Below are 27,271 nucleotides of genomic sequence, written 5' to 3'. Positions count from 1 at the left end.
GTGTCTCCTTCCTTCCCAAGAGGGAGTACTGGTGAGCGCACTGCAGTGTGCACTGGAATCAGAAAGGCCGTCTTCCTCCATAGAGTGAGAGATGTTCTGCTAGGGATCGTGGGAGCAGGGTTGCCACAGTGCCAACTAATCCCGGGGACGAACATCTGTGTGTGTGTGCTTGTGTGTGGCATACATGTACCTGAGCAGTGGAGGGAGAGCCCTGATGTGGACAGTTGGTTCTCAGAAAGTTGACCTTTCAAAAACACCTCAGACACACAAACGCCGGTCTCCCCTGACAACACACTGGAACCTTGGGGTGAACGCAGACAATTATGATGCAAGGAAAGGACCAAGGTGGCCCAGGCCTCAGTCAGATGAACTCAAGTCTGCAGCAACCACGAGGGGGAAGAGCATTCACATTGTTTAAAACCAAACAAACAGAAACAAAGCCAGGGAAACAGTCTTGGAGAAATGAAGTTTAAAGGATCAAACTTAGCTCCTGAGTAGAAGCGAACACCCACCGTCTCCCATTAAAATGACTTCGCAGCGGCCATTCCCGGCAGATGACTTCCGGGTCTACTGTGTCCTGTGAGCCTCTGTGTCCTGTGCCTTCGTAGATAGCATAGGAATGGGGGAGGAGCCTTACCCAGAGGAGTTGGGGCACAGGTTGCATTTGGGAGGGCTCTGCCGGCTTTGACCTGTGCAGGACCCCGAAAAGGTAACATACATGTACTTCCTAAGCAGTCAGTCCAGGGCCTCTGTGACGTCAGTGAGGGAAAGTGCAAAGGACCCTCCGTGGGTCAGGGAGCACTTTTCAGACGGGTGTGCCTGTGAACACAAGGACTCAGTGAGGCCTGCCGGATCATGGGATACCAGTTTTAGATTCAGGACATGGAACGAAAAATCATAAAGAACAAAGGTGTTGAGGGGCCCTGCTGGACTAGGTCACATACAAAGAGAAAGCTGCCTAGGGAAAGGAGGCCTCCTGGAGCCTGCTGCTCGGCTCTGCAAGTCAGGCAGATGTTCGAATCCCGCCTCTTACCTGAAGCGAGCCTAAATAAGTAAATAAGTCAGTGATATATTTTTTTTGAGGTTTATTTTTATTTTATGTGTGTGAATGTTTTGCCAGCATGTAAGTGCACCAAAGGTCAGAAGAGGGCATTAGATTCCCTGCAACTGGAGTGTTAGACATTTGTGACCTGCCATGTGGGTGCTGGGAAGGGAGCCAGGGACCTCCGAAAGAGCATTGAGTGCTCTTAACTGCTGAGCCATCTCTCCAGCACCCACTGCATTTTTTAAAGATATATTTATTTATTTATTTATTTAGTATGTATACAGTGCACTACCTGCATATATGCCTGCAGGCCAGAAGAGGGCGCCAGATCTCATTACAGATGGTTGTGAGCCACCATGTGGGTGCTGGGAATTGAACTCAGGACCTCTGGAAGAGTAGTCAGTGTTCTTAACCTCTGAGCCGTCTCTCCAGCCCCACTGCATTCTTTTAAAAGCTATCATTCACTATGTAATCTAGTACCTAGCGTGGCACCTGCATTATCCTTACGACCACCCTACAAGGGAGGTACAGCATTCCTTGTGTGGCAGACACTAGGTTAAAATCCTTCAGTCCTTGATAGAGAGTGGTGTAAGAGAAAATTCATTAAGAATCCTTCCCACCAGGGTGATGGTGGTGCATGCCTTTAATCCCAGCATTCAGAAGGCAGAGCCAGGCAAGTTCGAGTTCTGTGAGTTCGAGGCCAGCCTGGTCTACAGAGCGAGATCCAGGACAGGGACCAAAACTACACAGAGAAACTCTGTCTCAAAAACAAAAAACAAAAAGAATCCTCCACAGCAGTGTCATAGCCATGTACACACTTAATCCCAGCACTCAGGAGGCAGAGGCAGGGGGATCTCTGTGAGTTCGAGGCCAGTCTGGTCTTCATAGCCAATAGTGGGCCAGCCAGGGATACATAGGGAGACCCTATCTCAAAACAAAACGAGTAAAACCCCCTTCTTGCCAAGCTGGTGGCAGGTAACAGCTGACTTTGAGACGTGAAGCAAGAGAGCTGTCAGTTCGGAGGCTGCCTGGGTTCCAGGAGCTTGCCTCCCAGCCACACAAGCACTTACTTCCTAAGCCGAGGGGCCTCGCTGTCACCCCCACTCACTCTCTTCCCCGGAAACCCTTTCCTTCCATATGGCCACACAGCGCGGAGTGTGCAGATTATGACTCCCTGCCCGAGTCTGAGACCCAGCCACACTTCCAGGGTGTGACAGGACTGCGGAACCTGGGCAACACGTGCTACATGAACGCCATCCTGCAGTGTCTGTGCAGCATCTCCCCGCTCGTGGAGTACTTCCTCTCCGGAAAGTACATCACCGCTCTTCAGAAGTAAGAGGCTTCTTCACTGAGCTCTGCCCCACCCCAAGTCCCCGAGGAAGGACCTGCTGGAGTCCTTGTGAAGGGCGGTACCAGCCCAGGCACTGAAGGTCCCTCGATAGCACATCAGGGGTGAGCCCAGCAGGGAGGGCACACAGAACTGATGCAGGGGCATGGACTGACCCTGGGCTTCCATAACCAGGCCTTCGATTTTCATTAAACCAGCAGGGAATATTTGCCCTTTGACCCCCTCTTCTTCCCAGGGACTGCAGTGACGTCACCACCGCCTTTGCCTACCTGATGACAGATATGTGGCTTGGGGACTCAGAGTGTGTCTCACCAGAGATATTTCTGTCGGCTCTTGGCAGTCTTTACCCAGCTTTTCTGAAAAAGACACAGCAAGATGCACAGGAGTTCCTGATTTACGTCCTCAATGAGCTTCATGAAGCTTTGAAAAAGGTAAGAACTAACTGCCTGGAGCTAGGAGATGTGCACCTTTATCAGAAAATCTGTGTGTGTGTGTGTGTGTGTGTGTGTGTGTGTGTGTGTGTGTGTGTGTGTGTGTGTGTCTCCTGCCTTGCACTGAGTAGGGCAGGGCTCTGGGTGCTGAGGGTCCTGACAAAAATGTCCAGGTTAGGATATTTGTTGTTTATTGGTTGATTTGCTTTTTTTCACTTAAAAATATTTTTTTAATTTTTATTTTATGTGCATGTATGTCTGTGTACTACTTGCTTGCCAGGTTCTCATGGAGGCCAGAAGGGGCATCAGAGCCCCTGTAACTGGAGTTAACAGGCAGTTAAGAGCCGCCATGTGGGTGCTGGGAATTGAACCCAGATTCTCTGGAAGAGCAGCCAGTGCTCTTAACCATTGAACCATCTCTCCAGCTCCTGAAATTTTTTTTTAAATATCTATTTTCATTTTATTTTTTTCTGAGACAGTCTTAACTGTGTCGGGCAGGTATCTGACTCAACAATCTTCCTGCCTCAGCCCCCTTTTCCAAGTGCAGGTAATACGGGAGAGATCTGAAATACTCACATTCCAGCTTTCCTTGGAATATAACAGATGGCCAATAGCCCAACAGTACTCCAAATTTGCTTAGGCATTCAAGGGATATTAGCTCAAATGGTTCAGCAGAAATCAAGTAGCTCAAAAAAGCCTCCAACCCAACAAGAAGGCAAAGCCCTGGGCAAACTGACCAGGAGAGATTTACCTGAGTTCAAAACAATGTGTCTAACCAGTCGTCTCACTTTGCTGAATTCAGGTCCAAAGCAGCTCACACTGGCTGAAACCAAAAATCAGAAGTCTCCCAGAAAAGCATTCTAGGGGGACATATGGGGCCTGTTGAATCTTCCCTCTCCACTCAGGGCCAACTTGCTTGCAAGTGCCCGCCTAGCTTGCCAAATTGTTACCAACGCTCTTACAGGGTCAAAGCCTTAGCACGCTCGGTTCAGCCTCCACCTGCTTCAGTAGGACAGAGACAGTAACACTGGGAAGATCCAAGAGATCCATCCTGTGGGGCTAGACTGGGAAGAGAAACCAATAAAGAGGTTCGGTGGTCCCCATGTCAACTTTGGGGTATGACAGGGGGTTTACGTTTAAACAGGTGGCTAGAAGTATACATAACTAAGAGTCTGTTCAAAGCCAGTCCCGCCGGTCACCGACCCATCATTATTTCCGTGCCTATCTTTCTTACAAGTCGGTAAGATAAGTTGTTGCAAATGTGCTTAATCTCTTCCTGGGAGACCAGCTCTTCCTCCATCCACACCAGGCTTCATTCAGCCTTGAGAGCCACAATCCAGTATCTCAAGGACCATTGTTTTTAGTATTCTGATAGCCAAAGGGAGGACACAAATGCCTCTCCTTGAAGTATCTCCTCTCCTGCCAGGGCAATTCTTACCATCTTTTAGTTTCATCTAGAAAGGGAAATAGCAGAGCTATCAAATATCACACATGGCATATGCTGCCAAGGTCTAAGTGTTCTGGCTGAATCCAAACTGTTTTCTGGTCCAAATGTATCATTCTGATTGAAAAACCAGCCTTTCCATTTTGCGTGGTTCTTATAACCACTAGATGACCAAGAGGAATTTGTCCCTCTCCACAGCACTGCCAGAGAAGAGCACATGAGAAAAGATCTGCCCAACGATGCTGCAGGAAGGTGATGGCCAGCGAGACGTCCATCATCACCCGGCTGTTTGAAGGACAGCTCAGTTACAGCATCACATGTTTGAAGTGTGAGAACTGCACCTACAGGAATGAAGTCTTCACCGTCCTCTCCCTCCCCATCCCATCCGAGTGTGAATGCTCCCTTCAGGTAGGAGCCCCAGCTCCTGAATACATGTTCTGGTTTTTGAGACTGGGTTTTCTTGTGTCATCCAGGCTAGCCTGGGACATTGGACTCAGGTAACCCTGCCTGAGTCTCCCAGATAGTGCGATTACAGTCATGGCCGTGATTTCCTACAATTTTAGTAGGAGACGGCTGTTGTGTGCCTTAAAGATATAATAAAGTCCACGAATGAACAGCATTTTTTTTTTTTTTGGAAAAGCAACCTATGGTTAATAATTACTGTAAATTTAGTTGTATTTCTAGAGGTACTCAAGACAAAGCCTCACTTAAAATTATAAATATGGGTGAGGTTTATTCAGTCTTTTGAGATGGGGAGTTTGTGACCTTATGACTCACTCCCACCTCCATACTCTATACTTTAAGGCTAGGACTAGCTATAATGGACTCTTTTATAAAGATTTATTTTTATTACATAGTGTATGCATGTTTGCCTGAATGCATTTATGTGCACCATGTGCATGCTTGGTGCCCAAGAAGGCCAGAAGAGGGCATCACATCCCCTGGAACTGCAGTTAAAAACAGTTGTGAGCCACCCCATGGGTGCTGACCCTGGATCCTCTGCAGGAGCAGCCTGTGTCTTACCGTTCAGCCTCTCCCCAGCCCCCAAGACTTTCAGTCTTACACTTCGGATGGAAGCTGCGGGCTCTGTTGGGAAGAGGGAGGATTCTGGTGACTTGGTTTGCCTCTCTGATTCCTTCACCACAGCGCTCAGAACTAACCTCTAAGTGGGGAGGTGGGGTGATGTGGATACTGCAGAGGAAGGAAGTGGCTGGTTAGGAGCCGTCAGGAACCAGGGAACCAGGGAACGCTTTTCTTGCAGAGTTTCCCACAAATTTTTCTTTTGAGATTGAGAAAACATCTGCTGGCAGCAGGTTTCGTATGTATGGTTGGGGAACAGAACCCTATTACTTTTTATTTTGTTTTCCCTTAGATCAAAAGGCTCAAGATTACTGGAAAGAACTCCAGATTCTTGAAGGAAGCACTGGCGGGTCTAAGGAAACAGTCTGTACTGCCCCCCTCCCCTCTAAACCAAGAACTTGCAGAAACAGGGCCTGGCTAGAGAAGTCTTCTCTGGGGTGTGCGCTCTGACTCATCTACTGTAGATTTGTCATCCCAAACCATGAGATATGATCAATTTTCAAACGGCTCTCCCCTCTGTTGAGTCAGCAGATTTATAATAGAAAACAGATGTCCGACTTGTTATTAGGAATTTCAAAGTCTGTATTATTCTGAAATAAACCAGAAAATTAAAGTGATAATTCATAGATTATTAGTGGGAAAAGAACCTAAGCCCATCTCAGCAGCTCGGTGAAAAAGCATCACTTGTTGCTAGGTAGATTTTTATTTATTATTCTTAAGACAGGGTCTCACTGTGTAGCCCTGGCTGACCTGGAACTTGGTAAGCAGATCAAGCTAGCTTTGACTTGAAGGGCACCTCCTGTGTCTGGATTAAAGGTGTGAGCCACCAGCCCCAGCTCAAAAAACAAAACAAAAAAAAAGTGCTAGGTAGATTTTACAGGACTCTGGTGGTAGAGCGTCGTAACTCCTGGGTCTGTTCCTTAGAAAAACTCCCAGAAGCACATTTATACAGCTCTTCAAAGTTGTTGTTTGGGGTGAGGGAGGATTCTGGTTTTTTGTCTTTTTTCGAGACAGAGTTTCTCTGTGTAGCTTTGGTGCCTGTCCTGGATCTCCCTCTGTGGACCAGGCTGGCCTCGAACTCACAGAGATCCACCTGCCTCTGCCTCCTGAGTGCTGGGATTAAAGGTGTGTGCCACCACTGCCTGGCTCCAAAGTTTTATGGTTTTGTTTGTGTGTTTGTTTGAGAGATAAGGTCTCCTTGTATTAGGATCCTCCTGCCTCCACCTCCAATGGGCTGTGATTCTGGACGAACACAACCAACTCCTGCTTTCCTCTAATGTCAGCAGGGATCCCTGGTCATCAAATGCTCTTTCTCCCCCAACAGGACTGTCTCCAGTGTTTTTTCCAACAAGACACATTGACCTGGAACAACCAAATCCATTGTTCTTTTTGTGAAATCAAGCAAGAAACAGCTGTGAGGTCCACTATTTCCAAAGCACCAAAAATAATTGTTTTTCACTTAAAAAGGTATGTGGATTTTGACATCTTGTGGGCAGATGGTTTTCAACAATTTTACTGAGATGTCATTCACATACTAATAGTTTATCCATTTAATATGTAGCTTGTTCTAAAATCGGGGCAAAGTGGGTACTTAGCTGCAAAGTGTCCCAGGTTTAGTCCTCAGTGTCAGAGAAGTGAAGAGTGAAGAGTCCAATCCATGTGCTGGACTGGATTTCAGTTTAATATGAAATTTCTTTTAAAGTTTTGTAATACTATCATTTTGATCATTTCAAGTGTGTAATCCATTTGCGTTAATTACCCTTACAATGTTAAATGTCAACAGCCACAATTTCCAGAACTTTTTAATACCCCAGACAGAAGCCCTGTTCCCATTAAGCAATACCTCCACATTTCCCCTCTCCCTCCTCCTACTAGTGCATCTTCCATGTAGATTTACCTGCTCATTCACTAGAGTGATTGTGCCGGCTAGTGTTATGAGTCAGCTTGAAACAAGTTAGTCATCTGAGGAGGGAGCCTCAATTGAGAAAATGCCTCCATAAAATCAGGCTCTAGGCAAGCCTGTAGGACAGTTTTCTTAATTAGTGATTGATAGGGGAGGCCCAGCCCATGGTGGGTGGTGCTGCTTCTGAGCTGCTGGTCCTGGGTTCTGTATGAAAGCAGGCTGAGCAAGCCATGATGAGCAAGCCAGCAAGCAGCTCTCCTCCGTGGCCTCTGCATCAGTTCCTGCCTCCAGATTCCTGCCCTGACTTCCCTCAATGATGAACCGAGATGTAGAATGGTGAGCTAAGTCAACCCTTTCCTCCCCAAGTTTCTTTGGTCATGATGTTTCCTCAGAGCCATAGTAACCCTAAGACAGAGCTTGGTACCAGGGTAATGGGCTATTGCTGTGACAGACTTGATGGTGTTATGTTGGGGAGAATTGTAGGACTCTGGAACTTGGGGCTAGAAAAGCCAATGAGTGTGGAGAGCTCAGTGGGCTGTTTTGTAGGACCTTAGAAGATAAGGGTGTTGAGAGCGCTGGAGACCACAGAGGCCTGGCTTATGAAGGTCCAGAGGGAAGTTGAGAGCTATTTAAACTAAGCTGGGCAGTGGTGGCACACACCTTGATTTCCAGCACTCGGGAGGCAGAGCCAGGAGGATGTCCGTGAGTTTGAGGCCAGCCTGGGCTACAGAGAGAGATCCAGGACAGGCACCAAAACTATGCAGAGAAACCCTGTCTCGAAAAACCAAAAAAAAGATTGTCAGGGCTGCTGCCTATTTGCTATTTTGAATTAGCTCTGTGGTTCTGGTCAGCTGGGCCTGAAAACTGGAAACTCAGCTGTGATTATCAAGACCCAGGGCCACTGCTGTGAAACCTCTGCTTGCTGTGACTACTGATGATGGCTGGCCGTGAGAAGTTAACAGTGATTAAAGAGTCCAGTGTCCCTGGGGTGACACTGAGAAGTTTCCTCAGAGTCAGTCAGCCCGCGGAAGCCGTGTTCCATAGGAGGCCAAGGCTGTACCGTGTGCTACCATCTGAACTTGGTTATCTGTAAGAGTCACCCATGTGGTACTGGTTTTGAAGCCACGATGGGGTCATGGAGAGCAGCTGAGGCTTGGTGCGGCAAGAGGCCATTGGTGAAGGAACAGCCTCGGCAGCAACGGAAGCCCAAGGATTGAAGGGGTCAGGGTGAGAAGTCTGCTTCACATTGTACTTTTAATATGAGATATTGGAAACAACAAGAAAGGGAAGGTTATGTTTAACAAATGATGTGTTTGTGTGTCGGCAAGGGATCACTTGTGCTAGTTAGTTTTTATATCATCTTGCCACAAGCTAGAGTCATCTGAGAGGGGGGAACCTCTATTGAGAAAATACCTCTATAAGATCAGGCTGTAGGCAAACCTGTAGGGTGTTTTCTTAATCAGTGATTGACTGGGGAGGCCCCAGCCCACTGTGAGTGGGGTCACCCCTAGGCTGGTGGTCCTGGACTCTGTAAGAAAGCAGGCGGAGCAAGCCAGTCAGCAGCATCTTCCATGGCCTCTGTGTCAGCTCCTGCCTCCATGTCCCTGTCCTTGTTTGGGTTCCTGCCCTGACTTCTTTCCTTGATGAACTGTAATGTGGAAGGAGGAGCCAAGTTAAACCCTGTCCTCCCCAAGTCGCTTTGGTCATGGTGTTTCCTCACAGCAATAGTAACTCTATCCAAATCAGTGATGTTGGATAGCGGCGGCATTAAAGGCGTACGCCACTGCCACCAGGTCCTGTTGGTTTTTGATAATGAACTTAAACAGGGCAGGATCCTGGAGGCAGGAGCTGATGACACAGAGGCCATGGAGGGGTGCTGCTTACTGGCTTGCTCCTCATGGCTTGCTCAGCCTGCTTTCTTATAGAGCCCAGGACCACCAGCCCAGGGGTGGCCCCACCCACCATGGGCTGGATTCTTCCCCATCAACCACTAATACAAATGAGATAGCATTTAACTCCCTCATGCTATGGTAATTTGTTGGTAGAATATATTTCTTAGAAGTGAAGTTGAAGGCCAGACAGCTAGCTCAGGGGGTATCCTGCCCCCATGACCTAGGTTTGACCTTTGGGAGCCATGTGATGGGAGGAGAGAAGCAGCCTTCTCTAAGTTCCCTCCACATGTGCACTTGGTACACAATCCCTTCCCACCAAGTTCTATGGCCCACTAAGAGCTCTGGCTTTGAGTTTATTAATATTAAGATAGATTTACACACGGGCTGGAGAGATGGCCCAGGGCTAAGAGCACCTGCTGCTCTTGCAGAGGGCCAGGGTTTGGTTCCATCGTGGCCCACCACTTCGAACTCCAGGTCGAGGAGATCCAAAGCCCTATGCTGACCTCCACAAGCAACGCATGTGGTATACACGCACACACAAGGGCAAAACACTTATGTACATGAAACTTCAAAATAAGCGAATCTCTTAAAAATACATATTTACACATATAAAATGTATTTGGTGTATGAAATTGTATAAATGCACACAGTCAAATCTGTGGCAACCCATGTATCAACATCTGTCACTCCAGAAAATTCTGATGGTTCTTTACCACCATTGCCATAAACCCAGGGAATTACTTCAAGTATGTGGATGCCTCTGGGAGCTGTGTGTGTGTGCACGCCCATGTGGGCCGAAGGGTGGCATCTGGTGTCTTCCTCAGTCACTTTCAGGTATCAAGGCAGTGTCTCTGGCTTGAACCCAGGGCTCACCGATTTGGATAATCCAGTTAGCCAGCTTGTGCTAGGGTCTCTGCCTCCTGAGTGCCGAGGTTACAGGTGGGCCACATGCTCCCTGGCATTGACATAGGTGCCGGATATCTAAACTAGCTCCTTATGTTTGCATGGCAACCCCCCCCCATCCCCACAGCCCACCCCAGGGAATGACTAATCTGTTTTCTGTCCCCACGGTTTTGCCTCTTAGAACACCCACCATCATGATGCTGTGAAGGGTCACCATGACCACAGCAACTCTTATAAAGGACAACATGTAATTGGGCTGGCTTAGAGTTCAGAGGTTTAGTCCATCATCATCATGGCAGACATGGTGCTGGAGAGGTAGCTGAGAGTTCTACATCTGGATCCCCAGGCAGCGGAGGGACGGCGACACTGGGCCTGGCTTTAGCTGCTGAAACCTCGAAGCCCACCCCCAGTGACACACTTCCTCCAACAAGGCCACGCCTCCTAACAGTGCCCCTCCCTATGGGCCTATGGGGGGCGCATTTTCATTCAAACCACCACACAGGGCATCCCCCTAGTTTTGGAGAATAGGGTTTCCTGCTTTATGGTCAAGGCTACATAGTGAGACTGGGGGAGAGGAAGGATGGAGAGGTGGAGGGAGGTCCGGAGAGCAGAAAGAAATGGGAGGTGGTTTGACCTTTTTGGCACGCCAGGCAAGGTTTGCTGAGGTCTACACTGTCTCTCGTTGACTCATTTTGGTGAGGCCGATGGGTCTGCCATTTATAAATATATTTCAATAAGGAAGTAATTTATATACCAGATAATCATCTCAAAAGTTACTCTAACTGTACTTGGAATGTATCTACACATGTGGACCTCATTCATTAAGTAGCTTACAAACTTATTTTGAATGTCATGCATTTGTTATTTCTTCAGGTTTGACATCCAGGGTACAGTAAAGAGGAAGCTGAGGACAGACGTCCGTTACCCACTCACGAACTTGGACCTCACGCCTTACATCTGTCCAATTTTCCGGAAACATCCTAAGTACAACCTCTGTGCAGTGGTGGTGAGTTTAATACTAAAACTCCTAAAGGAGTAGAACATCCCGTCTTCTGCCTCCTCCCTCCTCCCACTTGGTGGCCACTGCAGAGCTATGAGCCTTGGCCACGTGCACCCCTAGAGGTCAGGTCCATGTTAATAGTGTGCCTTGTGTAATCATGAAGCACTCTGTAGCCAGCACCCACACACCAGGAACAGTCCCAGGACTCGGTGCTTGGCTGAAGCCTGGCCCAGGGGCTCCCTGTGGCTCTAAGTCGCTATGATTGGTGCTGGGTATGCTGTCCCCCACAGTCCAGAATCTCCCGCATGAAACAGCCTGAGCAGAGGCGTTCTCTGAGCTGTTGTGTCAGAGGGTGGGGGTCCTTCCAGAGTGCAAGCCTGTCACAGGACCCTCTGACATGCTGAAATTGAATCTGCCAGTCCATCTTATTGCTCAGTAGTATATTGAAAAATGAAGTCAGATGTGGTGTTGTACACCACCAGCATTCAGGAGGCAGAGCAGATCTCTTGAGTTCAAGGTCAGCCTGGTCTCCATAGTGTGTTCTAGGACAGCCAGGACTTGTGAGACCTTGTCTCAGAAATATTGAACAGATAAAGAGGGAGGGACTGTGGCTAGTCTTCCACATCCCAAGGTTCAGAGCCGCCCTCAGACTTGCACAACGCTCACTTCTTATTCTCCTGTAGGCCATCTGTCTCCTTTACAGCATTTACCCTTCCTCTCCACACAGCTATTTCCCCACACTCTGGGGTCTACAGTGGCTTCTTCCTCTCTCCCATCAGATGTAGATGCTAATTATTGTGAGTTCCAAAGGTGCTGTGTCCTGAGATCTGTTTCTGATTCAGGAAAACTGGTTTTTGTTTGTTTTGTTTTGTTTTTTTAAATGTTCTTTGGGGTTTCGCCTGCATGTTTGGCTGTGTGAGGATGCTACAGCCCCTAGAACTGGAGTTACAGACAGTTGTGAATTGCCACGATGGGTGTTTGAATCCTGGGCAAGCACTCTACCAACACCCCAGCCTCCCCCCCCCCTGCCACCCAGCTTTTTATTTGTACAAAAACAAGATTTTCTACAGGTGGTTTAACACCAGCATTCCCCTGTACCGCCACAAAGAGCCAAGCTTGTCCAGGACCCACAGAACGTTAGTTGATTTCAATGTACAACACCATAAACTGTCACTGGTGGTGCATACCTATAATCTAAGCACTCAGCAGGACCAGAAGGTCAAGGTTATCCTCACCTGTATAAGCTTGAGGCTAGACTGGGCCACATTAGACTCTGTCTTGAAAAACGGTTTTTTGAAGGAAAACACATAGAATCTGAGTATACAATTTGGCAAGTTGTCCAGTGAGCACATCCATGCAATAAGAACAGGGCTCATGCTGGGCAGTAAGTAACGCATGCCTTTAATCCCAGCACTTAGGAAGCAGAAGCAGGTGGATCTCTTGAGTATGAGGCCAGCTTGGTCTACAGTTAGTTCCAGGACAGCCAGGGCTACACAGAGAAACCCTTTCTGTGGGGGCAGGGGATGCTCAGCCATTACCATCAGTGTGTAATGGTCCTTATTCCTCTTCAGGTGTGGAAACCAGACCTCTAACACAGTAACTCTGCTTTCATGCTTTATGCAAATTCACCCTGCAGTAGGTCCTCATGGGATCTGGTCCTTTGCTCAAAATTCTGTTAATTTCAGTTATAGTTCTATAGTTATACTACAGTTCATTCTCACCACTGGATAGGCTTCCATTGCGTGAGTGTTACTGCGCTTGCTCTTGCACGTTTTGGTGAACAGATGTACATGGACTTTTGGAGTCTATTGTTGGGAGTCGGTACTGGCGGGTGAGTATGCATATGCCAGCATTAGTAAACAGACTAGTGGCATTCCAAAGCAGTTGCTCACGTTCACCTCAGTAGTAGCAATGGGAAGTGTGGTCGCCTTAAGTCCCTGTTGAACTTGGGAGCTTTCTGTTGGACCATCTAGCTGCTCGCACGTTGGGACAGCACTTGAACTTGCTTCCTGGGTGCTGGGATTTCAGGTGTGTCCTAGCCTGTCCTACTGAGCTGTGTTTTCTGTGTGTCTTTGCCTGTTTTTCTAACCTGTTGCCTGTGTTCTCTTACTGTGTCACAGGTCTGAGTACAGACTGCTTGCCTGGCTGTCTGCATCTCTAGGTTCACATCTGGGAAAAAACAGATCTTTCCAAACTGCAGCTCTTTATCACCTAACACGCCTCAGCAGGGGCATGTCAGGGCAGTGACTCACTGAGGGGGACACATGCCCACGGACCTAAGGCCCTCTCAGAAGTCCCCATCTATGAAGGTTCTACCATCTCACACTTTGGGGGCAAGGTCTGCATATGTGGATCTATGGGTGGCACCGTTCCAGACCACAGTGTGTGTGTGGTGTGTGTCTGTGCTCAACAAATACAGTCAGTATTTGCCTGGCTGTAAACTTTTTGTCTTTCAGACTTAAAAATACGTATTTGGATAACTGTGAACTTCTCTTAGTGTGTACAGTTCAGTGGGATTTGGTGTCTGTTTACACAGTTGTCTATTATCATCACAATTACATTCTAGAACAGTTTCAGCATTCCTAAGAGTCTTCTCTACTCATTTCTTCTCCCCACCAGCCCCTGGCGGTCAGCAGGGGCTTCCTGTTTCTCTTGGTGTGTCATCTTAGACACCTCACACAATGGAATCACACAACTGCCTCATCTTGGGTTTTTGTTTGAGACAGAATGTCGATATGTGGCCCTGGTTAGCCTGAAACTCATTCTGTAGACCAGGCTGGCCTTAAGTCCTTCTGCCTCTAAAGTAGGTTAAAGGCACGAGTGTTGTTTCTCAGCATACTTTTACGGTTTCCCTGTGTTGTAGCATGTACTTTTGTTTGTTTTTGTTACATTCTACTGTGTGAACATACCACATTTCATTTATTCATTGGGAATACTTGGGATGACTCCACTTTATAACTGGTACCATTAATGCCATACACAGGGTTTTGTGTGGACAGTTTCTCTTGAGGATATACCCGAGGGAATTGCTAGACATATGCTAACTGTACACTTAACCCTTGAAGAGTTATCAACTTGATTCCCCCCCCCCCCCAGCTGAGGACCGAACCCAGGGCCTGGCGCTTGCTAGGCAAGTGCTCTACCACTGAGCTAAATCCCCAACCCCTCAACTTGATTTCTAATGTGACAGTGCCATTTGCACCACTACATCATGTTCCAGCTCATTCGTTCTCCTTGCTTGTTATTACCCAGCTCTCAAAATAGTTAAGCAAAAGCCAGGTGGTGGTGGCACACACATGTAATCCCAGTACTTGGGAGGCTGAGGCAGGTGGATCTCTGAGTGCAAGGCCAGCCTGGTCTACAGAGTGAGTTCTAGATACAGTCATGGATACACCGAGAAGCTGTCTCGGGAAAAAAAATCTCTCTGTAATCTATCTACCTACCTACCCATCCATCCATCCATCCATCCATCCACCTACCTCTATCTACCTATCTGTCTGTCTTGTCTATCTATCTATCACCTACCTATCTCTACCTACCTACCTACCGAGGCTCTTGTAGCCCAGGCAGTTCTTGAACCACATCCCAAGTACTGGGATTACAAGACATTCACCATACTGGATAGCTTGTGGTTTTAAGTAGCATTTTCTTAATTACCTATGATGTTGAGCATCCTTCATATGCTTTGTCCCTGGTTGGTATTTTGTTTTTGGTTTTCTTTTTCAGGTAGTTTTCCCTGCTAGCTCAATCTGGCTTCCAACTCATGATCTCCTGCCTCAGCTTCCTATGCTAGGATTTCAGCCACCACGCCTAGTGTTAATGGTTTTACATTTAAAAGATTATTTATGCAAGGGTGGAGGCACATACATGGAGTGCGCATGTGGAGGTCAGAGAACAGCCTGTAAGGATCAGTCCTCCCACCACGTGGGTTCTACTCAGTTCAGATCATCAGGCTTGGTGGCAAGTGCCTTAGCCTGTCCTTCCATTGACGTGTGGAGACCTCAGTTCAGCTTCTTGTTTTCTGGAACCTAAGCCTTGCTCTCCAGGGCTCCTATGTGGCCTCACAGTTCGAGTGCTCTGGTTACCACCCACCTCCTTGTGCTTGGCAATCTGCTTCTTGCATTTTTATGATATGAAGAGACAAGACAGGGATTAAGGCAACATAAATGGGTATCTGCCTCCTTTGTGCTGGTTCTGTAGTGCACAAGGTATCTCCTAAAGGCTGAAAGGGGCTGGATCAATGGCTCAGTGGCTAAGAGCACTGGCTGCTCTTGCAGAGGACCTGGGTCTGGTTCCCAGCACCCACACTGTGGCTCACAACCATCTGTGACTCAAGTTCCAGGGGACCCAAAACTCTCCTCTGGCTTCTGCATGCACCAGCACACACATGGTGCTCAGACATACATGCAGGGAAACACATATATTAAGTAAAAAAAGCTAGACATTTTCTTTTTGAGACAGGATCTCACTACATGATTCAAGCTTTCAACTTCCGCAGTCATCCTGCCTCAACCTTCAAGGGCCTCAGCCTCCTGTGTTGGGATTTCAGCCACCATGCCTAGTGTTAATGGGTTTTATAGGATTTGAGGATTATAGGTATGAGCTACATCTGGCTTAGGATGTGTTAAGTCTTCCTTCATGCTGTTCAGATGCAGGGTTAGGGCTTGCAAGGCAGAAGCTTTTCTAAGGTTATCACTTGATGTTATTTTCTTTCCTTCATATGATAAGTGTTAAGCAAACTTTGTAAAAAGCCAGCTAGAATATATTTTAGGCCTCGACGGTGTTTTGTTTGTTTTGTTTTAGCCAGCTACTCAGTTTTACTGTTGCAGCGTTGAGTCACTGAGGCCAGGCTTCAGTTCCCAGCATACACAACCATTGGTATCTCCAGTTCTAGGGGATCCAATGCTCTCTTCAGGCCTCCATGGACACTGGGCGTTATGTGGTGCACATATGCAGACTGAACACTCATACACATAAATTACCTCAGAATTTTAAAAGCTTATACAGGTTGTCTGACTTCCTTTATAATTCTATTAAAGAGTTAATGAGTACAGGATATAAGCAGTTCAAAGTCAGACTTGGTCTCTTGTACTAGGGAAATAGTTTTGTCAAGTCTTAGACAATTTAAAAAGCTTTTTTGCCTTGTCATTTTTATTCTGTCAGAGCGTTTGTTTGCATGTGGAAACCTTGTCTTACACCCTTTCTTCCCTAGAACCACTTTGGTGATCTGGATGGTGGCCATTACACCGCCTTCTGCAAGAATGCAGTAACTCAGGCCTGGTACAGCTTTGATGATACCCGAGTCAGTGAGATTCCAGACACTTCAGTTCAAACGGCCACAGCCTATCTTCTGTTCTACAGCTGCCAGCCCTTTTCTATCCCGATACAGACTCGCAAGAGCTAGGACAGCGCTCCCGACCACTGCAAACAAGCCATCAGAAAATGCAGGGAATGTGCTTTGTCATTAAATCTTTACCACCTACTTCCACCGTTAAGGTCTGTAAGTCTCACAGACAGCCTCTACAAGACAAGTCTGCAGCATAAGGAGATAGGTCCCTGCTCGCTAAGGGCGGCATGCAAGCCATGCACTGCCATCACAGGGGCACATGCAAGCCATGCACTGCCATCACAGGGGCACATGCAAGCCATGCACTGCCATCACAGGGGCACATGCAAGCCATGCAAGCCATGCACTGCCATCACAGGGGCACATGCAAGCCATGCAAGCCATGCACTGCCATCACAGGGGCCCAGGAACTGCAGGTTTCAAAGGTCAATGTTTCATGCGGTGGGTTTCTATCATATTTCATAATTATAAGTACCAAGTTATTTTCCAAAAAAATTATACTTATTTTGTCCTGTGTGGATGTGGAAGTCAGAGGGTAACCTGTGGAAGTTCATTCTCTTTTCCACTGTGTGGGTCCTGGGGATTGAACTTGGGTCCTCACTGAGCCATCTAACCAGCCCAACACAAATAATTTTTGTTTACACAGGGGAGCTCAGGGGTAGGATGTTTTCTCAGCATCACTAGCACAGGGAAAAGTTAAGTGCAAAAGTGACCCGAAGGGTCGGAGATGGCCCAGTGGCTCCTAATAGCCCTTGCTGCTAGCAGAGGACCTGGGTTTGGTTGTTAGCACCCATAAGGTACACCCCCACACCCCCACACACCACTAATACATATAAATCTTAAGGACTTGAAACCCATGCTCTAACCTTCCCCCGTAAGGTAAATAACCACTCTCAGAATCTTTGTGTAGAAGAGACTCCGACAATATGGACTACTGCACTGCCCTTGGCTGCCTTCCAGAACTTGAAGGTTAAGATCCTATTCCACCACATACTTCAGATACAGGACTTGAAGGAATCAAGCTGGAACCGACCTGGAAGCCTGCCCTTGAGGACTAGCTCTCGTAGTATCCCGGCATGCTATGTATGCTGCCAAGGGAGGAAAGCAATCAGTAGTCAGAGTCAGCTAGGACACCCATAAACCACAATGGCCGAGGAGGCAAGAAACCCAGCAGCTGGATGGTGGCACCTGTGTCATGTGGACAGCCAACAGCTGTCTAATTGGACTAACCGGATCTAAACCGTTCAAGAGGAGGGATCCTTGCCTGGTAAACTGAGTCAACTATCCATAACTGGTGAAGTGATGGGCCCTAAGGAAGAACCTCCTCCTGCCAGCGTAACTGCCAACTTCATCCTGAGTCCTACTATCCGCAGGAAGTGCAGCTCCCAACTTCATCCTGAGTCCTACTATCCGCAGGAAGTGCAGCTCCCAACTTCATCCTGAGTCCTACTATCCGCAGGAAGTGCAGCTCCCAACTTCATCCTGAGTCCTACTATCTGCAGGAAGTGCAGCTCTCCACCCCCATCAAAGAAGCATTTTGCGGCAGATGGAGACCATCACAGAGGTCACTACTAATCACAATGAGAACAACTGACCAAGTGGTGCTTGGCCCCAGAAGACACACCTACCATACAACCTCTACATCTGCGACTCAGGGAACATCTGGGGGGGGGGGGCAGGACATCTGCTATGAGGCAGCACCTTTGTATACGACCCATAAAATCTCACAAGGAGACTTGCACAGAGACACTACCAGCTGACGTGCCAGCATAGACGGGGATAATCTTACAAGGTCCCGTCCCTAGATGAAGAGCTACAGGCAATTAAAGCTACTTAATGGAAAAATTGCCAGGCGGTGGTGGCGCATGCTTTTAATCCCAGCACTCGGGAGGCAGAGCCAGGCTGATCTCTGAGTTCGAGGCCAGCTTGGTCTACAGAGTGAGATCCAGGACAAGTGCCAAGACTACATGGAGAAACCCTGTCTTGAAAAAACATAAAAAAAAAAAAAAAAGTCAATCTTCTCCAGGATGAGAACCCTGACATTTTATACAATCTCAAGCCGTTAGCTCTAAAAACATATGAGCAACATTTCTGGACTGAGCAAGGTATGTGTGTGAGAGAGAAACATAAGAAGTAATGAATTTGAACGAGTTGGGGAACACAAGAGGAATTAAGGTGAGGTGGAAATGATGTAAACACAGTCCTGTATGAAATCCTCAACAAAACAAACACCCAAACGTGGTGTAGTGTCCACCGATGTCCTGAGGAAGGTCAGGACTCCTCCTCATCCGCTGCTCCGAAGGACGGCCTGCTTCTCACTGCAGTAGCTCACTTTACAAGCACACCGACTCCACACTCTAGCTCAACTCTTGAGAATTGGGACAGGAGTCTGGGGAGTATTTGAACTGACTTCCAGCTCTTAAACCTGAGTGCCACTTGTGGGGAGAGGGGAACTGAGTCCTCCCTCTACAGAAGAACTAAAGCAGACATCAGGGTGGTGACTGAAGTCTGTGTAAAAGCACTTAGGCTGGTTGGTGAGTTCTACACAGCAAGACCCTGCCTCAAAACTAGGCGGGAGGGGAGAGGAGGGGAGACAGAACACTTACAAGATTTCAAATGATTCTTTTTCATTAAGATTTTAATGTAGATGTAAATGAATTCTTTTTAAAAAATTAAAGTTTCCATTTTTTTTCTTTTTTAGAATAAAGATTTAGTGCACAAATACAGCCCGAAGCCAACAGAAAAATAGTTTTGCCTTGTCATTTCCCCAGGGAAGCCCTGCAGCTACCTAGAAAAGGCCAAAAGAAACCAACAAACACTCCTTTCTTGGCTTTTCACAGGAGGACATGTTCAACTATATACAGCGATCTGATGTGCAAGAGTGCAATAAATATGTACATATACATTCCTATCTGCGTTAGGTCATTCTAGAATATTCAGAGTGGATCAAGCTGGGACTAGAAATGAGAAAAGGCTATAGCAGTGAATAGGAAAATGAGGGTTACAATGGTTTGATACCAACAGAATAATAAATGTCTGGCTAATGAATTATTTTTAACTTTGGGGCAGACTAAAAAAGTTGTTTTGAAATGATACCTGTAAGGGATGCTTACTATGATACTTGTTAAATGTCAGTTTGTTTTTGTTGTTTGATAAACAGCACTGACCTGATTATATGGTGCTAGTAACACAGCCCCCAGTATTCTGGAATTCCTCTACATAGCCAGTTGCAGTGATCCGTTATCTCTGTAAGCATTAGAGATGTGCCTCTGTGGTTTGAAAACATCAACGCGCTCCTAACCTACACCTCTTTATGTGGCTACATCAGTTATGCGTGGTCCCAGTGAAGTATAAAAGAGGATATAGGCCGCTGAGGACTTCACAGAAGACACAGAGATGTCGGAAACTTCATGATCATCAAATTTAAACCAGCGCTGCCTGGCTGCGTTTTTACAGTAGGCAGTGTAGTGGCCTCCATCCAGCCCGCCGTAGTGGTTCTGTATAGCAAGACAAAACAGAAACTGAATCATTACTTAGCACGAGTCAGTCCGTTCCAAGTCTTGGCTGTTGTCACTCTCCTATGAGGTAAGAAAGTACTGGAGCCTCCTGTTTTGTTAGTTTGTTTTAAAAATGTCTTCAGTTCAACAAGATACTTACTGAAACAGAAAACAAGTTATATTTCTTCAAACTGTTCTTTGGACCAATAACATACTGTGACAAGTCAAGATTTTCTAGTGGGAAGTCCACGGATGTTTGCAGCTTCTGCTTCCACCTGCCATCATAGGAGAATCTGCAGAACAGACGCCACAGGAAAGACAAGAGTGGGTTGTCACTAGTAGGTGTGGATTTCAAGACAAGCTCCTAACTCTCCCATCAGCTGGGAAGTCTTGGGGCCAGTAAGCTGCTCAGTGGGGAAGGGTTTGCCATGCAAACCTCATGACAGCCTGGGCTCGATGCCCAGAACCCATGGAACGGGGGAAGGAGAGAAGTGACTCCACAAAGTTGTCCTCTGACCTCCATGTGTGGATGACAGGTATCTGCCTGCACTCACAATGCACAGAAAAAAAAAAATCACTTGAATAAGGCCTCTGTTTCAGTAATGGAAAGCTGATGCAGAGGCGGTTCATTTCTATTTTTCAAAGGAGATGGGGGCTGCAGATAGTAAATGATGTACCCAAGATGGAAAGCAAGAATGGCAGAGGCAGCTCCGCATTCGGGTCTCCTATTCCTGGACCAGCTGCAGCACTAACCACAAAGGTACAGAAGAGGAGCTGAGGGAGAGCAACTCTGGAATTATTCCTGTACTTGGGGAAACCAGAACTAAAATGAACTGCAGGGAGACCTGTGTTTGGCTCCTTTCAACATTCTGTGTAATGACCTCATAGTTGTTATTCACAATGTCAAGGGTCAAATCCACAGCCTCCTATATACAAAAAACAATGAACTGCTTCTCAACAACTCTATTCTACACAGTTGCTTTAGAACCTTTAATACTACAACTGTTTTTTGTTTTGTTTTTCGAAACAGGGTTTCTCTGTGTAGTTTTGGTGCCTGTGCTGGATCTCGCTCTGTAGACCAGGCTGGCCTCGAACTCAGAGATCCGCCTGCCTCCCGAGTGCTGGGATTAAAAATGTGTCACCACTGCCTGGCTCTAGTACTACAACTTTTAACAGAAACAATCTATGCTCACATTTCTATTGCCATAATGCTCCAAGTGACAGCTGACACCCTTGTCCAAACTAAGTATAAACTACAGAAAACCAAACAGTTCAGTGCTGAAACTGACAAACAACTGGCTATAAATTTCCTGTAACCCAATATAAATGCATGCTTCAAAACAAAATATACTTCACACAAAGATGAGACTTTGGGGTTTTTTTATAAAGCCAATTCAGGCTGGGTGCAGTGGTGTGCACATTAAGGGAAGAAGACAGTCATGGCTGGCCTGAGGGATGTGGGCAAGAGCCTGTCTCCGAAGAGAAAGCCTACCTTCCTCTGTGGACTGGAGCGGAAGGAGGGCATGGTGCTCAGCTCTCCTGCAATGCTCTCCGGGGTGTGGGGGTGTGGACCCTGTCCTTCCACATGTTTAGACTGGAGACGAGAGTGCTTGCACTTAGTGCCTTCGGGAGGCCAGCCTGGTCTACAGTGCAAGTTCCAGGACATACAGAGAAACTATGTCTCAGGGAAAACAAATCATGGCTTCCCCCCACTTAAAAACGTATTTTGGGCTGGTGAGATGGCTCAGCAAACTAAAGCAGTCATGTGCAGCCCTGATGAGCAGAGTTTGGTCTCTAGATCCCAGAATGCAGCCGGAGTAAGCTGACTTTTGATAGTTATCCTCTTACCTCCATACATGAGCTAAGGGACCCATGCCCTGCACTCATACACTTTTTTTTAAAGCATGATTTTACATTTTAATTTTATTTTTTGGACACAAGGTCTCGTGAAGCCCAGGCTGGCCTTGAACCCATGGTCATTGTGTTTCCATTTCTCAAATGCTGAAATTACAAGTATCTGCCACCACATTACACACGATTAAATTAATTTTGTTAGAGTTTATAATTTGAATGTTATTAAAAATATTTTATCATTTTATGTGTATGGATGCTTTGCTGCATGTGTATCTATACACCACACGTGTGCTTGGTGCTCATAGAGGCCAGAAGAGGGCATTTGATCCCCGGAACCAGAGTTTCAGGCAGTTGTGAGCTGCCATGTGGGTGTTGGGAATTGAATCCAGGTCCTCTGCAAGAGCACCCAATGACTGAACTACTGAACCATCCCTCCAGCACCTAAATGTTAATTTTCATCTGCTAATCTGTTTTGGAATTACACTGTGTAACATTTCACTTGACTTAAAATTTCGTTATCTGAAATGCAATTATTTAGTTCCATTAGTTTTTTTAAGAAACGAAATCCCGTAGTAAGTACTGTTACTCTGCTGACATGTCTGCCAATAACTGTCGCTACAGAACCTCCATTAGGTTTCCTTAAAAGATAATACAGAACTGCAAATTACATAGACATGACAGTTCCTCCATCAAGTGCTAGTGCACAGGCAGAGGCCTTACCGCTTTAGGTGTACCAGCAGCACAGGTGGCAATTTCCAGATCTCTATCTTCTTTAGAGAGTCCCGCCGAGCTCGGCAATGGCTGCAGTAAAATCTATTGTTATCCGTGAGCTTTTCTTCTTTGGAAAATAATCTAAGGCAGTCCTAGTGGGAAAAGACACACAGTGAATACTCAGTGACTCACTTCCTCATGGAGTGCCGGGATGCTCTCTTCAGTAAGAGTGCAGCAGACATAGGGACACCTCAATAATAGAGTTAAGTGTCTGTGAGGGATAAGGAGGGATGCAACCAGTGTAGAGTCAGCACAGCACACACAAGGACCTCTACCCTGGGCCTGGTGGATCATGGTGGACTTATTGGAGGAAGTGAAGGCTGGAAGTATCGACACAAGCTATTCTATTAGTTCCACTGCTATCGTGTAGAAACCAGTATGTCCGATCACCAAGTAAAGTACATGGAAAGAGTTAATGTCAAATACAACTTCCTAAGTTAGCTTTCTGGATGGGGTTTAGCTGAGTGATGAAGAGCCTCTCTACGTTCACTACTGCCAACCAACTTCTGGCTGCACCTGGAGACACTGCCTACATTCCCAGCACTGTAGAGTCAGAGACAGAACAGCTTGAGTTCAAGGCCAGTCTAAGCGACATAGCAAGACCCATTTCAAAAAGTCAAGGGCTATAGGCTGGAGAAATGGCTCAGCAGTTAAGGCAACTTGATCTTACTGAGGACCTGGGTTCGATTCCCAGCACCCACATGGCAGGTCATACCCGCCAACTCCAGGGAATCTAATGTCCTCTTCTGACCTCTGTAGGCAATGCATGCAGTTGGTGCCCAGACATGTATTGGCAAATCACTCAAACACATAAAACAGAGATAATCATAAACAAAATTCCCAAGGGCTAGGATGTAGCTCACCTATTCTCCTGTCAGGATGAGGCACACTTCTATGCACACACACAACATTTTTATCAACACATTTCCCTCCAACTTAAACTTACCTGTAATGTGCATTTACTTGTGGACGCTAGCGGCAGAGACAAATACATGAAGGCCTCAAATGTGCGCGACTTCTTGTGACAAGTGAGGCACTGCACCGTGGACTTGAACTGGCCCTGGAAAAGTGCGACGATAATGGACTCATTGAGCTGCTTGTGCTTCTGCCAAGCATGCTCGGCCGCTCTCAGGTCATCCAGGTGGTCGTTGTTCTCTTCCTTATGCCGCTTCCGGTTGTCAGCCTGGGAAGGAGAACAACTCAGTGCTGTAGCAGCTGTCGTTGACTGCTAAGTCCGAGAGTCAAGGAAGAACACTCAAAACATTTACACAGTTAGCGACACTAACCGAGGAGTTCTGACCTGAGTAACTACTACCAAAAAAGTAATTCTACCAACCAAAACCCACTCTACTGAAAGGATGTGACTTGAACTTCTTTTTGTTTTGTTTTGAGACAGGGTCTCACAATGTAGCTCTGGCTGTCCTAGAACTCTTATGTAGACCTGGCTGGCTTTGAACTCACAGATCTGCCTGCCTCTGCCTCCCAAGTGTTAGGATTAAAGGTGTGCTCCACCATGCCTGGCCTTTATCACACCTCTGGATGTAATTTTTTTGAAGTGTGTAAGAGGCCGGAACTGTAGACTACGCCCCGAGTTAAAGCTTCTCAACTCTGCTGCAAGCGCAGAAGCAAGCTACTCTTGCAGGGTCAGCGGGGACTGGTGATGTATTGAGAATAAACGACTACTAAATGCCCAGCCGTAATCAGATCACACACATCACCCACACTAAGGTTCATGGAGGAACAGTGGAAGGAAGGGACGGCAGAGAGGTGTGCATGACCCAACCGTTTACACTCTTTAAGTCACAGCAGCCGTGACTGCCCATATCAGAGCTGAGCAGGACTGGCCAGTACCAAGAAAGGGAAGGTGTTCATGTGTCCCCTCGACTCCCCTGAGGATTTATAGTCAATGGTTGATTGGTGGAGGAAGGAGAGATGTTTTCTTCAGTGATATATCACTGACAAGGTACACAAACAAACTTCCAGGAAACAAACTTTGTTTCTGCCTCTGTGATTCTCAGTAATGAAACTCACTGAGTTACAAGAAAACGTATGGGGACTGGAGAGATGGCTCAGCGGTTAAGAACACTGACTGCTCTTCTAGAGGTCATGAGTTCAATTCCCAGCACCCACATGGCAGATAACAACCGTCTGTAACTACAAGATCTGCATTCGGGCAGAACACCAATGCACATAAAGTAAAAATAAATAAATTAAAAAAAAAAAAAGAAAAAAAAAAACAGTATGAGAGGAGGAAGGGAATTAGAGCAGGAAGGGGGTAGAAATGCTTGAAAGACTTTCTGAACATGTATGAACACGTCATAACGAATCCCATTATTATCCATACTCTATACTGGTGACGGTTTAAGTCAACGCCATTTTAAAGCGATTTCACTGTTACTATTGAGGGTGTGTGTGTGTGGGGGGGTATGTGTGCAGGCACATGTGTCAAGGTACATGAGGGTCAGAGGGCATTCTGTGAAGCTGGTCTCTTGCCTCCTTTACTTTTGTCTCGAGGATCAAACTGAGGTCACCAGACTTGGCTTTACCAGTGCTGCTTTCTACACCAGGTGAGCCATCTTGCCAGCCCCACAAAAGCACGGTTTGAAGAGACGACACCTCATTAACCAGGCTTAGGGTTACAATTCAACAGATGCAGGTTCATGATGACAGGCTCAAGAATTTACATAGACCTGACCACTTGCGACAGTCTCCCTATGTAGCCCAGGCTGTCCCTGAGGCAACAATCTTCCTGCCTCAGTCTCCTGAGTACTGGACTTAGATGTGAGCCACCACAACAGTGAACTTTCATGTTTATGTTCAGTTGAGAACCATGACCGTCAAGGCTTTCTGAAGAAGCAGGTCACAGCTTGGTGCTAAGAGACGCTGTGAGCAGATGGTGTGACATTTCTTTAATAAAAGCTATTCCAGGCACCACCTGGTTTCATGGAGCAATTATTTAGGAAGAAAGTCTCAGAACATCAGAGTATCACAAACACAATACATAAATATGCAATAATATATAAAGAACAAAGATGTGCAGGCTACACTTGTCTAATATAACCAGGACTTTGCTTTCATAAGCATGAGGATCACAATAACACCTCCAACAGCTACTTTACCATTTGTAAATTGTTCAACATTTCCTATTAGTACTTGAGGAAATAACTATATACTACTTTTCAAATCCGGGTTGCACATTCCTAATTTAAGAATCCAAAACATGGCATGTTATCATAAGTGTTAAATTATACTCCATGAGAAAAAAAATCATTAAAAAAAATAATTATTCAAAAATATTGTAAAGGCAAGGAGATGGTAGCACTTGCCTTTAATTCCCAACACTCGGGAGGCAGAGGCAGAGGCAGGTGGGTCTCTGTGAGTTCGAGGCCAGCCTGGTCTACAGAGCAAGATCCAGGACAGGCACCAAAACTACACAGAGAAACCCTATCTTAAAAAAAATAGATGTTTAAAAAAAAAAAAAAAAAAAAAAATCACCTCAGGAAATGGGTATATGGAAAATAAAAATAAATTTTATGTTGAGACCAGGGATCCAGTCCTAACATGTTTCATTCTATAAGTGCAAACATTCTGGTTTGTTCTGGGGAGCTCAGCAGACGCACACTTAGTACAGTCATAGTCTCTGAAGAAGGACCGATGGTGAATGGGCTTTAAACTCCTACGAAGAGGAAGCAAGGGGAGCTTAGGAGAGGCCATTCTTACCTTATTTAGATCCTCGTGGAGGCCATCCATGAGGAACAGAAGCAGTTCCTGTGAATCTTGCTGGCTGGATCCTGCAAACTGGTCGTTTATCTTCCCAATGGTGACTTTAAAGTCTTTTGGACTGATGTATCTATACTGTCCTGTCCACAGCGCTTTCATGATTATACCAAATTCTTCTGCCACTTCACCTTTATGCCCCAACAATTTGACCTGTGCAAATAAAATTACCAAAAATAATAAAGGAAAAAGATTTTAAAGTTATAGTGGGTTCTTGGTATCAGCACAAAACTACACGCATAACACACAAAGGAATCACTCACCTGCAGGCCTGGGTCAAACATGTCTGAACCTGACTTTGCTGTGGTCATCCAACTTGTTTCCTTATCCTGGCTGCAAGCCCTGCTCCTCACACTCATCAACAGGCTGCAGTCAAAGATGGAAGGTGTAACCCTGACGGTGTCTGCCATCTTGTTCGTCCTTTATGACCAGAGCTGAGATAACTATCCGGTATTCTTGCAGATAAAGATAATTTTCTTTTACTAACTTGACTCTTCTGAAGCTGAGTGGCAAGTCTGAGTATGTCCCTCTAAAATTTAGGTATTGCACACAGACTAGGAACAGACCCTTATGGGGCCATAGAGATGGCTCAGTGTTAGCAAGAGGAATTGCTGTTCTCGCCTAAGACCCAGGTTTGATTCCTAGCACTCAGATGGTGGCTCAAAATTATCCATAACTCTAGTTCCAGGGGATCTGGAGTTCTCTTCTGGACTCCTTGGATACCTACACTCACATGTGCACTCTAAGACACATGCATAAATACACAATTAAAAAAAAAAAAAATGGCCCTGAGAGGAGACAGGCAAGGGTATGACCTGGTAACTGGGATTGGGTTTGCTGAAAAAGGGCATAATGAAGGGGCTCACCCTGTGCCCTTCCACCTCCCGCTACACTGGGACAGCACAGAGGAGAGATACTGACATGCTCACCTTGGACTCTCAATCTCTAAACTATGAGAAAATAAGCTCAGCAGGTAAAG

General features: G+C 46.4%; 2 protein-coding genes across 3 annotated transcripts in view; one reads left to right on the top strand and one right to left on the bottom strand.

The window, feature by feature from the left end:
- The first annotated feature begins 229 nt into the window (after nucleotides 1-229).
- On the top strand, nucleotides 230-16,529 carry Usp50 (ubiquitin specific peptidase 50). 2 transcript variants are annotated; one of them, XM_037205196.1, is made up of 7 exons: nucleotides 230-579; nucleotides 2,195-2,377; nucleotides 2,629-2,824; nucleotides 4,467-4,676; nucleotides 6,673-6,815; nucleotides 10,920-11,052; nucleotides 16,259-16,529. In XM_037205196.1, exons 1-7 carry the CDS (start codon nucleotides 527-529, stop codon nucleotides 16,448-16,450), a joined length of 1,110 nt encoding a protein of 369 aa, XP_037061091.1. In that variant the 5' UTR covers nucleotides 230-526; the 3' UTR covers nucleotides 16,451-16,529. The 2 variants fall into 2 exon arrangements, with proteins under 2 accessions (XP_037061091.1, XP_037061092.1); XM_037205197.1 differs by having other exon boundaries at nucleotides 234-579; nucleotides 2,253-2,377.
- Nucleotides 16,530-19,013: 2,484 nt separating this feature from the next.
- Nucleotides 19,014-27,271, bottom strand: part of Usp8 (ubiquitin specific peptidase 8) — a 53,489-nt gene continuing 45,231 nt past the window's right edge. Inside the window, exons 15-20 of the mRNA XM_028892682.2 lie at nucleotide 27,229; nucleotides 26,236-26,445; nucleotides 23,462-23,698; nucleotides 22,465-22,607; nucleotides 20,051-20,183; nucleotides 19,014-19,890 (exon numbers count right to left, since the gene is read on the bottom strand). Coding sequence (XP_028748515.1) covers nucleotides 19,705-19,890; nucleotides 20,051-20,183; nucleotides 22,465-22,607; nucleotides 23,462-23,698; nucleotides 26,236-26,445; nucleotide 27,229 — 910 coding nt within the window. The 3' untranslated portion in view covers nucleotides 19,014-19,704. The remainder of the gene's footprint in view (nucleotides 19,891-20,050; nucleotides 20,184-22,464; nucleotides 22,608-23,461; nucleotides 23,699-26,235; nucleotides 26,446-27,228; nucleotides 27,230-27,271) is intronic.

This window comes from Peromyscus leucopus, chromosome 4, assembly GCF_004664715.2.
Source record: "Peromyscus leucopus breed LL Stock chromosome 4, UCI_PerLeu_2.1, whole genome shotgun sequence".
NCBI lineage: Eukaryota > Metazoa > Chordata > Mammalia > Rodentia > Cricetidae > Peromyscus > Peromyscus leucopus.
Note: the sequence above shows the minus strand (reverse complement) of the source record. Positions and strands in the feature narration are given on the sequence as shown.